At 40.6% G+C, this 17,899-nt stretch overlaps 1 protein-coding gene across 1 annotated transcript; it reads right to left on the reverse strand.

Annotated features, from left to right (window-relative positions):
- Positions 1 to 8,635: 8,635 nt before the first annotated feature.
- Positions 8,636 to 9,782, reverse strand: LOC147612230 (uncharacterized). Its single transcript, XM_086784281.1, has 4 exons — positions 9,582 to 9,782; positions 9,338 to 9,459; positions 9,022 to 9,226; positions 8,636 to 8,918 (listed from the first exon to the last, which is right to left on the reverse strand). The coding sequence occupies exons 1-4, from the start codon at positions 9,652 to 9,654 to the stop codon at positions 8,797 to 8,799; spliced, it is 522 nt and encodes a 173-aa protein (XP_086640407.1). The 5' UTR covers positions 9,655 to 9,782; the 3' UTR covers positions 8,636 to 8,796.
- Positions 9,783 to 17,899: the final 8,117 nt, after the last annotated feature.

Raw genomic sequence — 17,899 nt, forward strand, 5'->3', positions numbered from 1 at the left:
GTGCAAAAAAAGAAGGCAAATGCTACCTTCAAAGCACATGATATTATCCAAAAGATCAAAAGATCAAAAGATCCTTATAAAACCATGGATAAAAGCATAGAAGCTCCTCGAATCCATAAAAACCATAGTTGATCATAACAATCAATGCATGCCATCTAATAGTCATTAATCATGCCAAAAGAAGCATTACAATTGGTGGCCAACTTATCGATCCGGAGTATATGAACGTGGTGTCGTTCAAGCAAAACTCCAAAGTAAGCAAGTAAAACACATTTGTGTAACATTCATTATAAAAAACCCCTAGATACAAGTGATCCAGGCAGAACCTGATGAGTTCATATAAAAGTTGAAAAACATCCAATAAAATCCACCAAAACAAACCGATCAACTAACCCATGATAGAATTTATCTTAGGCCCTTAAGAAATTAAGCATAAACCACACTTAAACAAGTGCAAAAAAATTTTACATGGAAAAGTGTCAAAGGTGAAACACACTTTGAACGCAAACTATAGCCATCAATAGAAATTAAGGAACATGTCCAAAAAGAATGGCTAAACAATGGTAAAAACCAAGAAGACATCGTTTAGAATTAATCCAAATAAAAATATCTACTAATACGAGGTATAATCGTATTAATATTATGCGAATAACCCGCATCTATCTAATGTCAGCACGTGAAAACATACTTCAACATTAAATAATCCTCGAAAATATTAAATTCTTGAGAAAAAAATTTACCATGATTTTTTCCAAAATTTTTCCTAATTTTATAGAGCCTCAAAATATGCTAATTTTGCATTCCACCAAGCCTATCTTATGGCATTTCAATCTACATTTTTTCAGAAAATTTTTAGCAAATAATTTTGCTAAAATACCATTGATATTTTTAAAATACCAATTTCTAGGATTTCTAAAAATAATTTTTAAAAAATTCCTAATTTTTTTGAGAATCCCATCGGTCTCACGAAATTTCTAATTCCGCCCGACAATTCTCAATCCAATGAAAATTTACAATTTTGATGGATTTTTAATTTATTGGGTAAAAAATATATTTTTAAAGGAATTTGAATAGTCACGGGTGTCTGAATGGACACACCACATGCCAAACACCAACCCCACATTTTACAAAAATTTAAAATAACCTTTGTCTAATTTTTCACTAATTTTTAGGTATTTTTTAAAATTTTTAATTAACCCTAAACGCATTTAGAATACGAACGGTCAAAAAATTTCGAAGTCCCAATGGTTTTCCCAGAATACGGAAAGCCAAAAGTTTCGGTGGGACAATGAAAAGACAAAAAAATCAGAATGTGAAAGGTCAAAAGTTTTCGGAATACGAAAGATCAAAAGATTTCCCAGAATTCAGAAAGCCGAAAGGTTTCCCGGAAATGTGGAAAGCCAAAGTTCAAGGAAATAAATTTTCCAGAGGGAAAAATAAAATTTTCAAATAAATAAAATCTTTTTTCTAGATTCCTTCTCCCTTTTCCAAGCTTTTTTCTTTTGAAAATATCTTGAAAAAAAAAATCTATTTTAAATATATTTTTTAAAGCTTTAAAAAAGCTTATTTAAAGTTTAGTTTAAAGCTTACAAAAATGTTTTATAGGGGGTGGTCGTTTTTTCGCCGGCGCGGCGGCAGCTGCCCCCCTCCTGCGTGTAGAAATGCGAGAGAGGGAGAGAAATATCTCTCCTCTCCATCTTCTCCACTCCATTCTCTCTCCACCCTCTCCTTCTTTGTTTAGAGAGGGTGATTAAGATTTATTAACCTTTTATTAATCATAATTAAAGATTAATTATGATTAATATTTATTCAAATCATGCCTATTAAAAGGCGTTCACACGCAGCAGTTAGAGACCGCCGGCTCAACATAATTGTGAAGGTGCCAACAATACAAGAATGGCCAGGGTGAGGAGATTACTGTCTCGGGTTTCTTCCTGCATAGCGAATACAAGCCACTGTTTCTACAGCACCGCAGACGGAGCAACCAGCATCATTTTTACAACCCACATAAACCCGGGTATCAGTCCGTCACCTTGTCCGCTATTTTGCTCAGCCGTCAATGAGTTGCAAAGCTCCCTTTCGCTGTTTCGCTCAGTCGTCGACGAGTTGCAGAGTTCGAGTTTGGAATTTTAAAAAAAATCAAATTTCTTCAAAAGCCTTTCAAAGGTTAAAACCTTTGCAAATTAGCGACGACTGTTCCTACGATGGAGCTTTCAAGTGGAGTTTTGGTATGAAGATTTGAAGGTGCTTTTCAAGATCGACTTTTGAATTCCAGCATCGCACCAACAAATTTACTTCAAGCTAATACTTGCAATTGTTTTCCAAGAGCTTGGACTGAGGTTGGTTCTTGTGTTCATTCCCTTGCATCGCATTTATAGGGTCCAACTAGAATCTAATAACCCTCATGAGTCTGGAAGTGGAGGTTCCAGTTGTTTGTTGGACACAGAAATAGCAGTGGATGATCCCGATGTCATGATGACAGATGATGACCTTCTTGATGATCATTTGGTTAGTACTAAACAATTTAAGGCTCTAGAGTCTCGTACTTTGGACATTGGTACGATAAGATACTTCTTTCTCTCCAAGAGTTAAAGAATAATATGCAAGCTTCTACCATCGTAAGTGATGCAGTAAGAGGGATGCGAGTAGCTCCTGTCCAAGGGGGTAACATGAATGTCGGTACGTCTCACCCTAGAGACGTTGTTGCTATTGTAAAAGACCTAAAACCTTTAAGTAAGGAGGAGAAAGAGTGCAATAAGGATGTGGTCAACACTTTTTGGCAGGATTTGTATCGATTGCATTAAACTCTAGAGGAGATACGCGTGCTTAAAGTAAGCTTAACTCTAGGAGGTAAAGCATACAAGTGGTGGATGAGCTTGGATTTCGAAACTTGGCCTACTACATGGGCTGAATTTGAAAGTGCTTTCATGGAAGAATTTCTTCCTAAGAATGAGATGGATCGTAATTGGGAAGCATGGGACAATTGTGAGATGAGGAATCTCATGTTGACTCAGTACATCTCCAATTATAGAGAAATCATTCTTAAGCTGAAAGGAATAGATGACTTTCAAAAATATTTGTGGACTAGTCTCAGACTATAAGAATCAAGTTAAGCAAAATGAGCCAAAAACTTAAGAAGAAATTAAGTTTGCCCAGATTTTTGACGACACCTTTGGAAAGAAAAAGCAAGCGCAGACTGCACAACAGACACCTAATGTGTCCGAGGGTTCCAAGCATCAAGGTCAAAATAGGAGGAAGGGACCTAACCAAAATAACAACCAATCTAAGAAGTCTAAGGGACCACATAGATTTCTGAAGCATGAGGATTTTGAAAGAGCTAAAAAAGAAAATTTATATTTTCATTACATGGGAAAGGGTCATAGTAAACTACAGTGTCCTAAACTTAAAGAGAATAAGAAGAATCACGGGGTGATCAAAGTAAATAAAAGCAAGTGCACACTATTCAGGTGCTCCCTTTGGAGACTTCTCGTAAGTTTAAAGTTTATCATGCTCATTCTACTCTCATGAGTGCTGTGTCACGTCATCGATGTGGGTGCCAATGTTTGGACCACATGAGTTGGTTTGAATGCATGTTCACGTTAAGGGTCACAAGGTACAAGTTATGATTGATGATAGTGCCATGCACAATTTCTTGAGCTATACTTTAGTCAAGAAATTAAAGTTGTCAGAAAGTTTAAGTGACCATATGTATGTGGTTTCTTTGATTAATGTGGTTATGATAAAGATGTGTGGGATACAGTAGTTCGCGGTGTCCCATTGGTCATTCGAGGTCATGAGACGCATTTGGGTTTTTAGGTTATGCATATCACTCGAGTTGATGCTATTTTAGGTCACGAGTGGTTATATAACATGGGTCCATCTTTGTCTAGAAGTTATTTGCATAATTCTTTTGAGTTTGAAGTAGATGGTAAGAAAGTGCCTTTGCAAGGTGAACATGATATACCCCCTCACCTCTCATATGCTCTATGGAACTTATTCAACTTGTAAAAGCTAATGAAGTAGAAGATATCTTTTTGTGTTACATGATTCTTGATGATGTTTTTTATTTTTCCGCATGTGAAAGTTTACATAAGTGGTTTAAGTGAGCATAGTGTTTACATGAATTCTTTTCAACCAAACCATGTTAATAATAAAAAGGTTAATGAATCCTTAAAAAAATGCTACACCAATTTAAAGATGTGTTTTCAAATGAATTACCGGAAGGATTACTACTTGTCCGAGATGTTGAGCATCCAATCGATGTAATACCTGGCTCAAAGCCAGTAAGTAAGCCTCCTTATCGGCTTAGTTTTAAGGAAGCACACAAAGCAGAACGACAATTAACGGAATACCTTAAAGGTGGATTCATTCGACCAAGCACTTTGCCTTGGGTTTCACCGATTCTACTGGTGAAGAAAAAACTTGATGGTTCTATGAGACTATGCGTAGACTACCAGGTTTGAATGCAATCACGATTAAGAATAAGTACCAATTGCCACAAATAGATGATTTTTTTGATCAACTCCAAGGGGAAAAGTACTTTACGAAAATCGATTTACGATCCTGTCCAAAAGATTGCTTTCGAACTAAGTTTGGTCCCTTATGAGTTTTTAGTCATGCCCTTCGGTTTGACTAATGCTCCGGCCACATTCATGATGCTCACGGATAGTATATGAAACCTTAATATTTAGAAAAATATGTTGTGGTATTCCTAGACGATATCTTGATCTATAGTCACACCAAGATAGAAAATCTCAAACACTTACGGCAAGTATTTGAATTACTCAAGAAGCAATTCTTTGTAAAATAAATCTAATACTTGGGACACATAATCTCGGAAGATGGAATTCATATGGATCCAATGAAAGTTGAAGCCATATTGAAATACATCCCACAAACTTAGAAGAATTACAAATTTTTATTGGTTTGTCTAGATTCTTTAGAAAGTATGTTCGAGATTATGCTAAGATAACTATTCCGATGATAAAACAACTTAAAGAAAAGGGAAATAAATTTTTTTGGGAAAATTTCCAGCAAAGAAGTTTTGAAAAATTTAAGGTATCTATAGCTACAACTCCCTTTCCAAAAGTGGTCGATCTAAATCAACCCTTTGTGGTAGAGACAGATGCAAGTACTAATGCAGTAGGCGCAATCCTCTTATTCCAAGGGGGGAAACCTATTGCATTTGAAAGTAAAAAGTTGGACAAAGTAAAACAAAATTATTCAGCTTATGAAAGGGAGTTATATGCTATAATTCATGCCTTAAAGAAGTGGAGGTATTATTTATATGGTGCTAGATTTGAGATAATCTTTGATCATGAGAGAATCAAATGGCTATCTAGTCAAAGAGAGTTGAAAGGACGCAAAGCTCGATGGGCAAAGTTGCTCCAAGAGTTCGAATTTCAACTTAGATATAGAAAAGGACGTTACAATGTGGTAGCCGATTCACTGAGTCGCATGCCCATGGTTAACGAGTTGAGTTTTACTCAAAGTAAGAGTGATTTTCTAGAATCACTTAAGGGGAAAGTGCGTTGATGATCCGCATTATCCCCATGTGTGGAGTGTCGTAGAGAAGAAGGATCCCTTGACTATAAATAAAGATAGCCCTCTTAATGAGAGACACTTTCACTAGCGGTAAGCCCTGAGGGATGTCTAAAGGAGACGTGTCACTTACAAGTGATGAAAGAAATTGTTGGAAGAATTTTTTCATTCGATAACGGTTAGTTACTTTAAAAAGGTAGAGTATGTATACCTTTCGACTCAGACATTAGGTGCCGTATTTCATATGAATGCCACGATAGTCCGAGTGCTGGTCATCCTAGAATACGGAAGACATACGTACTAGTTAAGAGACAATTTTATTGGTCTCGCTTAAGTAAGGACGTCCAGGACTATGTCTTAAAATGCCAAAAGTGCCAAGTTAATAAAGCAGAATGCCTAAAAGTAGGTGGTTTACTAAGTCCACTAGAGATCCCAAAATTTGGCAAGTGGGAGAGTATCTCAATGAACTTTATAGTTGGATTACCTAAAACAACTAAAGGCCATGATTCGGTTCGAACTTCGGGTAGTCGTGGATAGGTTGACAAAAATATGTTGGTTTATTCCGACAAAAATGACAGCGAGACTACGCCTAAGTTAGCATGATGTTCATTGAGAATATCTATCGACTATATCGATTACCTGATGATATAGTTAGTGCTAGAGATACAAAGTTTAATAGCCATTTTTGGCATATTGTGTTCAAGAGATTGGACACCATGCTAAGTATGAGTACAACCGATCATCCACAAAGCGATGGTCAAACTGAGAGAGTCAACCAAGTCCTAGAAGACATGCTACGAGCATATGTAAGCAAAAAGCAAGCCAATTGGGAAGAATATTTTCCCATATTGGAATTCGCTTATAATAGTGCCAAACATTCAACAACGGGATTTAGCCCATTCATGTTGATGTATGGTTTTTAACCACAAGCCCCAATGGCCGTTGGACTCAAGAAAGAAAAGATATAAAAAGTTAAAGATTTTCTTCAAGATCTCCAAGCAAAAATTGCAAAAGATAATGTTAAGAGAGCATAAGATCGTGCTAAACATTATGCAGACAAAGATCATAGACAAATCATCTTTGAAGAAGGTGACAAAGTGTTTAAGGTTTCTGAATACTCTGAATCTTCGAAAATGGGAAGAAGTCCGAAGTTATCTCCAAGGTATTGTGGTCCATTCAAAATACTTAAAAAAGTAGGTAGTGTTGCTTATAAGTTAGTTTTACCAGAAAGCTCTAAAGTTCATCCAGTTTTTCACGTCAGTAGACTGAAAAAGAAATTGGGAGATGACGATCATCTCGTCAGTCAAAAGATCGTAGTAGAACTTATCGAACCCCCATCCTTACCACACGAACCAAAAAAAGTCTTGGATTTCCAAGAGAAAAGGACTCGACACTCTATACGACAGGAGTGTTTAGTCAAGTGGAAGCATAGACCAAAAGAAGGTTCTACTTGGGAAAAGGTAAGCACACTCAGACAAAGGTCCCAAATTTCATTTTCAAGGATGAGAACTTCTCTTAAGGGGGGAGTAACATCACGACGACAGCAGTAGCTCTAGGAGCCTAGAGAGCTCAACCGTCCGGACAAGGCATGGGTGGGAGCCAGTGGTGGGAGCCAGCATGGCCAAGCTAGAGGACATGTGGTGGTGCACACTAGGGAAATGTTCACACATAGTTAAGGGGAAGTTGGCTAAGTATGCCCAGGTAGCCTAGAATAGGAAAAAAGGGTGTCCAAGGATAGCTTGAGGAGTCATGTAGTAGGCATGGTTGGATGGAGGATTCAAAAGCTCTCAGTCCTTTTTTTTTTCTGAAGGTCAGCTGGTTCGACTGGCTCGGTTGACCTAATAGAGGGAAAAAAGGGGGCTTTTTATAGCTCGACCAAATTAGGGTCAGGGTTTTGGACATCAAGGGACATGCGCCAAGTGAGGATTGGCTACCCATATAAGTCAATCCAGTTATGTGAAAATTATGAATTTCTTTTTGGACCTTTATGGGCACGTGTCAATCATTGATTGGCTCTTAGCATAACTCAATCGAATTACTTGAAAAAACCCTGGGAGGTAACATGTACATGTGTCAACAATTTCTAGGTCTTGACATAACTTGATTGAGTAACGCAGAAAATGCATGTCCATCAAGCATTGGATTTTACCATAATTACATAAAAAATATACTTATTTAATTTATGTATTCTATGTTAACAATATTGGGGTATATGCATGATGTGCATGCATAACATGGGTTGAACAGGTAGCACCATTGAGTTATGCAGTGGACATCCACATAGGCATCACGTAATGTGTTTGAGTTGTATGGTGGATGGCCACCGCTTAAAAACTTGTGGTCCCTACATGGATGTCCAGCTTAACTCGATCATGTTATTTGGATGGCCATCGCTTTAAAAACTTATGTGGTCCCTACGTGGATGTCTAGCTTAAGTCGATCGAGTTACGTGGTGCCTATGTGGAGGTCGAACTTAACTCGATCATGTTATTTGGATGACTATGATATCCTACATGATTGTCTATTATGCAACTTAATCGAGTTACTTGGCACTTGCGTGGAACCATGGTGTAACTCGATCGAGTTATGTGGTTATTCGTGATATCCAATGTGGCAGGGGAGGTAACTCCATCAAGTTACGCTCCGTTGACTGCCACTTGACATGATGCTATTGGATACATAACTCGTTCGAGTTACGTCAACCTTGTCCCATCCTGACGGTATCATCCCAAAGTGAGGACCGTTATTGTAGAGAGAGAGAGAGAGAGAGAGAGAGAGAGAGAGAGATGCATAGCATTAGAGGGGGGAGGGGGGGAGAGAGAGAGAGTAAAAATAAAAAAATTAAAGATAATTTGTAAAATTTTTTATGGTAGAAATAAAGAGTAGCCTTTTTTGGTAGAAAAAGGAAGAGAGAGAGAGAGAGAGAGAGAGGAGGAAAAATGGGTGCGGGCATGTGTGTGTGTGTGATACAATGGTTGGTGTGTATATAAATTACCTTTTATATATGTTATATTTAAAGAAAGAGAGATTGTTTTTTTTTAATTTGTTTTTGTTTTAAATGGGGAAAAAATTTGAGCCTTTTACCGGAAGAGTCAAAGTCAATCAACCCAGCGAAGGCGGGTCCATTCGTTATTACCAAAGTCAAGCCGTGCCGGAATTAATCACAAAATACCGTCCTTCAAATGTGAAGAACCGTTAATCACCGACTCTCTATGAAAAATATGGAGCTAAAAAGCTGCCGCTTGGTGGTGGCGGTCAGGCGGAGGCGGGTGCTGGCGCTGGCCCGGAAGGGCTGGATCCGGATGCCAGCGATAGCGTGATCCTGCGGTTGTCGCTCCTCTGCATCACCAGCTCGCACACTTGGGACAAAGACGCTCCTGCACGTGCACGCTACTCGTGTGAGCGATGGACCTTTGTGCTATTATACACTGCAATTGCGAGACTTCTTATCAAACAATAATAGGCGATAGGCGTAATTACCTTCTCCCGCAGCTAGCTTGGTGTAGAGGTCGAGGATGTTGGGGCAGCTGGCTTGGCAGGCGGCGGAGCAGAGGGTGGCGCCCACGTCCTTCTCCACAAGGGCGTCCGACGACATGCCTACACACATCCGCTCCTGTCCGCAAGCCCGGACACAATCGTCCGTCTCCACCCACTCTGCAAACTCGTCCGCCCTCACCACCGATGTCTGCAAGATCAGCGAATCTAACCCATTAGTACCCCCTTCAATCAATATTTCATTTAAAAGGAATCATGCACGCTCACACACACTCTTGATCAGTGGTGGTTAATTAACTACCTGGCACTCGTATTCGAAATCCCCGCTTTCCATCACCCTCTTCTCCAGCACGCAACGAGCTCCAGTTGAGGATACCGCAAAGGCGCACAGCTCAGCCGGAATATCTTCGCATTGGAGATTCCCTGTGATAATCATCACCATGCCCATCATCAATTACATTAAACCAAGTTATAATGATCTCCATTCATATCCCTAAGTTCATTTTTACAGCTTGCCATAGACAAGCCTAAGATATTGCACTTACCCTCAATCGGAAGACCACACGTTGCAGAGATTAAGGCAACGAGTATCAACAACATACTTCTTTGATGAGCCATTTTGTGCAGAAGTTGTGCAAGGTTAATGGAGAGGACGTGGGATGTGCTCGACAAAGCGAAGGTTGGAAGTTCTGAGCAGGTCGTCTGGAGGGTTGCAAATGATGTAGTCTAGGGCGCGAACACACAATTTCACCGAAAGGATGATCCCTGATCGTAATATATAAAGCAAAGATTCGCGGTATTTCCACGAACCTTCCCGCGGTCCAGTCCTTCACGCGCTTTTGAAAGTCCCCTTTTTTGGCCGGCTCCTTGAAGAATTCCATGCACACTACATCACGCAACACCCACCAAATTGATTTCTAGAACACGCTTCAATTTTCTGGACACACACTTCCTCTTCAATTTTCACCTTGCCGGAAATTAGGAGAAAATAACCATACTTGTTGAAAAAATAATCCTTAGAAGATACTTTTCCAAAACATAATTGCAATTTTTTCAACAGGCTTAGAGAACAGTCCAAGGTTAAGGTGAGGGACGAAGGTTAAGGTGAGGCGTACCTTTCCAAAACACTGCCTTCACACATGGCCCATTCGTATTCGTCTAGAAAAAAACCCTTCACATCCAAAACTAACCCCATAGAAATTTAACACTCCCTTAACTCACTACCATATAATTTGAAACCATAGTCTTTCTCTCTCTCTCTCTCTCTCTCTCTCACACACACACACACACACACACACACACACACACACACATAGACTTGTAGAAGATAAGGAGAAACATTTTTGCTAGAAGACAAGGAGAAATCTTCTTTCTTGTGTAACCTAAACATTTCAATGAAGAGAGGCATTCTTCTAAATATTGTCCATGATGTATAGAACATAAGATAAACTAGATTTGAAGCTCAAATATTTACAACATCCTTTTAAAGCATAAGTGCTACACAATCCACAAGATAGTCACAGACCACATTTACATATAGGCCATGTATAATGCATACTAGTATTTGACGAATGGTGATGCCATGTAAGTAGAACCAAAATTCTAGGATCCAAAATATTCGTAAAAGAAAATATACGTAGCCCAGGTAGCTAAGGTAGGTTACACCAAGTCTCATGCTTTTATAGTGTACCTAGTTGTGAAAAAAGAAAACACTATGTAGGTGTATACAATAATACTCAAAAGTTAATCTACTTTGACTCTCAATGACATTTTGTTTACCCTTAATTAATCACCCCCCAAATCTTCGTTTGATCATTTCATTAGGGCCAATTTGGATGAAAAAAGGGCTGTTTAGGGTTTCTCTATTCTTGATCTAAGGGTCAAGGAGGAGCCACGTGTCAAGAAGTATGGCATTTTTGTACACGAGTCAAGATCTCCTTCACTTACTTTTGGAACATTTTGCACTATTTTAGCCATAACTTTTACATATGAACTCCAAATTTAGCGCTCAAATGGTCCATAGGTGGCGCTTGATGAGCTCTATCCAATGAGTACCCATGTTGAATAGTTTTGGTAAGATCTTCATGGTCTTTTTTAAGTTGCTCCTTTTTAGATCCTTAGACAGCCCTTTTCTTGTCCAAATTGGCCCTAATGACATCATCCATTACACGTTGGTTTTTTTTTGCTTATTGGCATTTTTTCAAAGTTACACTGATGTACTTTAACCCATTAATGCTCATATCCTTCATGTATTCTTGTTTATTGGCAATTTTTTAAAGTAATGTTGATGTACTTTCACCCATTAATGCTCACATCCTTCATGTACCCTTGTTTTTTTTTAATAATAGCATTCTACTTGAGTATTAACATTAATTCAGGTGAGCATGTTATCTTAAATTAGGTAAGCATGTTATCTTAAATTAGGACCTTTCCCTTGTTATTTCTGATAAGCTTTGCCTTTGCTAGTAGTCATTGTTGTAATCGAAGACCCATTGTGAGTCATTGACTTCCTTCTTGTTGCAACTGCATGCGAATGAACACCCTTCTCCCACATCTTCGCCATTTGGTTCATGCATTCTATAGAAAATAGGGTGCCGGGTTGCATGACCCATCTTCCAAGATTACCTATACTTTCTTTAAAGATAGGGAACTTTCTATCATTCAAGACCATATTAGGGAGTTTGGGAAAATCCCAATTCTCATTTTTCGAGATAAAACATTGGGGGCATGGTGAACCCTTTTAAGATTTTGTCAAAACCCCCTCATGTGACATATTGTTGGAAAGCTTTTGCAGAGTAGGTTCTAAATCCTCATTCTCCGACAAATTTGAAATTCATATGCTCAAGATATACCAAAAAGTAGATTGAAAATAGAATTCCCAAAAGAATGGGATATTCCCAAATTCCCTAATATGGTCTTATTCTTGTTATCGGGTGACCGCCGCTATACCTGATAAGCCACTTAGTGTCTCTGGTTAAGCGCACAGCAATACACTAGCTTGATACAGAAAGACGTGGAAAATAATGTAATCAGCTTACAAGAGATGTGAAAACAGAACGATTATGCAAGACAGAGCGACTCGTATATACTACTCGATGGAAAATATAACATAAACAAAAGAGACTTTTGCGACAGATATACAAAATGATAGAATTTGATTAACACAAATGGCTAAAAGGAAGCCCGTTTACAGATTTCCATTACAATGAGAAGTTACGGAGTAGTACAAGAGATGGCATCGTACTCTGAACAAGGCTGAGTTACATCCTTAATGGCCAATTAACCGGCTGGTCTATTTATTGTTACCCTACTGAACCACAACTGCAGTGTTAAATGCATCGGACTGGGCCATGACTCTGACGTTCTGGGGCTAGAAGGCATTCCGACTCATCGGCTGTCCGGCCCAGCGATTGTTTGGTCCCAACACTTGGCACACCCAGTTGGTCGGATTCCCAATCCAATGACCTAAACCTTCAATCTTCATTGATGCCAGTATAGTGGAACAAATCGCATGGAATGATATGCTTATCAACAAGGTAAAGCAAGGCGGAATGATCCACATGGAATGTGAACTTGTTGCCTAAAGCAGATAGTGGGGAAACTTGCCGACTGAGTAGATCATGTCGAGCGCCTCCCTATGGGTGGTGGAGTAGTTCCGCTCCGCATTCGATAATCTTCGGTTGGCATAATAGACAGGCCGGAACCACTTCTTTTTAGATTCCTGCATTAGGACACTCCCGATTGCTACATGTGATGCATCCATGAGTGAAGACATGGAATGATAATTCCCAATTACGTGGCTGGACTATAGGAGCTTCGATCAACATCAACTTGAGGCACCTGAATGCAATGTCGCATTCCTTCGTCCACTCCATGTTGTTCAGTGGCATTTTTATTTGTGCCATTTTCTAGTTCAGTGGGATTGCTACGTGTGTTAGATTTCGGAGCATTCAGCTATGCCATCTTACTTGTCCCAAGAACTTTCGTAGCTCCTTCACACTGGTCTGGACCGGAGCTTTTCGAATCACCTCCACCTTGGCTAGGTCCACTGCAATGCCCTCCTGAGATACTATGTGGCCAAGGAGCATACTGCTTTGGATGACAAATGCACATTTTGTGAGGTTCACGCTCGGTCTTGAACCTTTGCATTTTGACAAGCACAAATCCAGGTGTGTCAGGTGTTGGCATGATTTCCTGAAGACACTGAAGACATCGATGAACACGCGAATGAAGCTTGTCAAATTCTTGGAAAAAAAATCCTTGAACCATCCGCTGAAATGTTATCATAGCATTCTTTAGCCCTGAAGGTCATCTCATTGGATGCAAAGGCACCTCATTCAGTGATGAAGGCCGTCTTCTCCTGATCTTTCGGTTCCATTTGGACTTGATTATAGCCATTGAAGCCATCCAAAAATGAATACATCTCATGGTTGGCTACTGCATCCAGCAAAAGAGCCTGTGTGAATGGCATAGGGAAGCGGTCTAAGATTGTAGCGGCATTAAGCTTTCTGTAGTCCACATAGACCCTGAGATTTTGATTCTTCTTGGGGACGATCACGATTGGAGACAACCATGTTGCCCGATCGATAGAATATATGAATCCAACGTGTAGAAATTTGTCCAGCTCCTCCTTGATCCATTTTGCATAGTTTGGATTCATCTGGCATCTTTGTTGCCGGAGGGGGACTGCATCCTCCCTCAGATTGATCTAATGCTGGTAGAATCGGGGGTCAATCCCTTTCATCTCGATGTAGCTCCATGGAAAAATATGCTTGAAGGATGTGAGAAAACCTGAATCTCTTCCCAGAATGCATCATCCAATTTAGCACTAATTTGGACAAACTTTGGGTTGACATCTGTACCTAGATTCATTTCAATCAGCTCATCTTCCCTGACCCATTTGGATTGCTTCTTCAGGTCCCTTTAAAAGGATTTCTCCACCCGTAATTATTTGCTGGAGGCTAGGTACACTTCCATCATTGGCTAAGTCCTCATAAAAATCTTGGGACTCATCCAGAGATTCCCCTTTACTCAACAGATCTTGTTGATCCCCACTAGCTTCATTCTTGTGATTATGGGCTGGGTGGAATTTCTCCATGATACATACCATATCAACCTCAAATAGGTTGATCAGATTTGCATTCTACTGAAGATATTCCTCCACTTCATCCAGGTTCAGTCCCTCTAGCATGTTTACTCCTTTGCTACTTTTAGCCGAGAAGGGTTCTCCACCTTCCTACTACGGACTGAAAGCCTGACTTTCTTCTTGCCTCTCAGGATGGGTATTCTATTCGCATCTTGGTCCTGCTTCTTCTGCGCTTGCGTGAGCCATGGTCTTTCCATTAACATCGAGTAGGCACCTTTTATATCCTCCATGTGCAGAGCACCACCACGAGCACCACCACTGTAATCTAGAAGGTGAATCTAGAGACTTCCATTGTAAGCACACGGATTAATTCAAGCAGCTGCTCGGATTAATCTGAGCAGCTGGACTCGGCACTGATTTGCCATTTTTATCGCAAATGAGGCTGGATCCCAGATGCTCAATCTAAGCTTTCGGCATGTTGTATCCGATAAAATTTTCACTCCCAATCCACCATCCAATAGTACTTCTGCTATGTCCACTTCAGAGAGCTTGGCTTGTATCATCGGGATGGCTTCATCATAGATCGGGGCTTCCTTCGTGGCGGGAGTCTCCATCTTCTCAATGTGCATGGCTTGCGGAGTCTATGATGGTCTTGTACTCTCCTCCTAGGGCATCAGGCGGTGTACCAGATGCTCTCTGAAGTTTGGCACTAGTGTGAGGAGCTATTCCATTGACATATGGATCGGCATGCTACTTCAAATCTTACCAGATGCTCTCTGAAGTTTGGCACTAGTGTGAGGAGCTATTCCATTGACATATGGATCGGCATGCTACTTCAAATCTTCCCACAAATCATACGGCAGTGTTTGTGCCTCTACAAGCCTGATTCGACCTTCCTCCTTCCTCGGTGCCTCTGCACATTTTTTAGGGTTTTCCTTTTCCTATGTCAAGGAAACTTCTCCTTTCTCCATCCTTGGTGCCTCCATACCTCTCTGAGGGTTTTCCTTTGTCCGTGTCAAGGAAACTTCTCCTCCCTAGTTTTTGTGGTTTCTTGGACTATAGTAATCGGTTGTTTGGTGACTTATGCATCTTGCCAACAGATCGACCGGGGCCTTTCTGGCTCCTTCTTCCACAATGCTTCCCGAGCTTGTTGCTTCTCCACCCAATCGGACACCTCTATGTGAACCATGTGTTTCTCTTGCTAGGTGACCACCTTTTGCTTCCCCTGCTAATCCGAGGTCGGCTCTTTCCCCATGCCACTAGAGTCTCAGGTTGCATGGACTGGGTCATTACCCCATGGTTGATAATTCTGCCACCTCTATGGTCGGCCTGATTCCTTTGTGCTCATCCAAAGCTTGGATTTTCATGGCATTCATTATCGGGGCGGGCCTTAATGTTGACGCTTAGGCTTCTTCCACCTCGGCCCTATGCCTCCTCTAGATCTTGCAGTTAGATTTTCGATGACCTGCATGGCAATAGGAGCATGTGAAAGCTGGCCGTTGAGCACCTGGTACATTCCTGGGAAGGAAAAATGGTGGCCTTTGGTATGGATCCTTCAGAGCCATCAGTGGGGCGGGTTGAACTACTGCCACCAATGGGGCTTGTACCATAAGTTGTTGAGGCACTCACCTTCCATTGTATCTTCATGCATTGGTGCTATGTGTGGCTGTCCTAAAAATGGCACACCATAGCTCATTCACGACACATTCTTCGGCTCCATATCCATGATTCTGACACCTCGAGAATCAAGTGCCTGACCGGACTTTGGGAGGGGACTTGGCTCCTTCACTGGTCGCTGAGCCATGGGCTGCACAGACAGCCAACTCCTTGAGTCATCAGAATCACCCTCCTCCTTCTCCAATTCCTCACTTGAAGTTGATGAAAAGATGCAAGGGAGAAGAGAGCTTGAGCTCTTGCGAGAACACACACACTCACTCAAACCCTAAAAAAAGAATACACAAGGTCTTCTTCACCCAACAAAAGAGGTCTATAAAGAAGATAAAGTGACTAACACACACAAGTGGTCCATAATAATAGGAACATGCTAAGTGGAGTGGGTAGGTGTGGTCTAGTCGGTGTAGTCTAGCAATAGAATATCTGGCGAAGATATGTCGGTGCCAACTACCAAACCCACCAGTGATGTAAACGTCGAACGATCATGCAAGCACCTCGTGAGTGTCAGCTCATGTTGGGCTCAACATCTCAACACTCCCTCTCGAGCTCAACTCCAGCTCATGTGTGCTGACGTAGGCCAAGTCGATGTCACGACTCTCTCCTTGATAAAGTGGTAATGTATCTCAATGTGTTTCTTCCGTGCATGGAACACTGAGTTCCTTGAGCCAACTATATGCTGTTAAGATTGTCACAATATATGAAAACCTTTCTCTCCACATGCAACCCCAAAATCAGCAATTGCATAACCGAGCTACCTCACACAACACTGCCACCACAGCTCCTCTCCTCTATACTTGACAAGAAAACTATGGGCCGCTTCTTGCTACTCCATGTCACAACAACACTCCCCCAATGAAAACATAAATCCACTGGTAGATCTCCTGTCCGAGATGCTACCTGCCCAATCTGCATCTGTGTACCCATATAGCTCCAATGGTATACCTACTACATATAATAATGCATAATCAACAGTGGACCTGAAATACCAAAGTGTGCGTCACACACTATCAAGATGTGGTTTGTGCGAAACCTACAAAACTGGCTTTCTAAGCCAACAATGTAACTCAAATTTGGCCTGGTGATCGTGACATAGATCAAACTCCCCACAATATTCATGTACATAGTGGGATGCTCCAACACATAACCTGCATCCACACTAAGCTTGCCATTTTGATCTAATGGCACCAAGATTGACTTACAATTAGCCATTCCATACTTGGACAACATGTCCAATACATACTATCTCTATTACAACCAAATACCATCAGGTGTGCGAATGACCTCAATTCCCAAAAAGTCGCGCAGATCTCCCAAATCCTTAATCTCAAACTTCCTTTTGATGAGAAGTCTTTTCACATAATCTTATCCAAGTTGTCACCCCCAACAATAAGATCATCTACATATATGGTGATGATCACAATACCCTTATCGTCACTCTTGCGCACATACAAAGAGTGATCTGCATCTGCCATATGAAAACTAATAGTGACAAGATACTCTTATCTCGTCATGCCATGCTCGTGGAGCTTGCTTCAGCCCATATAAAGCCTTACAAAGCTTACATACATATTGTGCGGGTAACCTATATCTGCAAAACTAGGTGGCTGATCCATATACACTTCTTCTTGCAAGTCACCATGCAAGAACACATTTTTTACATCCATCTATAAAAACAAGCCTTTAGTTGTAGCCACTACAAGCACAACTCTCACAGTTGCCATATTTGCAACTAGGGAAAATGTCTCCTCTCATAATCAATCCCATGTGTTTGCGCATATCCTTTGGCTACCAATCTAGCCTTGTACCTGCTTATGCTACCATCAGTGTTATGTTTCACCTTATACACCCACTTACAACCAATAGTTTTCTTGCCTTTAGGCAATGGCACCAAATCTCAAGTCTCATTTCCATACAAGGCATCCATCTCCTCATCCATAGCTTTCTCCCAACACACATATCCAATAGCCTCATCAAAACATGTGGATTCTACAACCTGCATAACTTTTACCATATAAGCATAATGATGTGCCACATAACCATCATAAGTCAACCTCTGCACATGGTTTTTGACTCTTCCAGATGTTCATAACTTTGCATTCATGG

Source organism: Cibotium barometz, chromosome 46 (assembly GCF_041138505.1).
Source record: "Cibotium barometz isolate CiBa-2024 chromosome 46, ASM4113850v1, whole genome shotgun sequence".
NCBI classification, from domain to species: domain Eukaryota; kingdom Viridiplantae; phylum Streptophyta; class Polypodiopsida; order Cyatheales; family Cibotiaceae; genus Cibotium; species Cibotium barometz.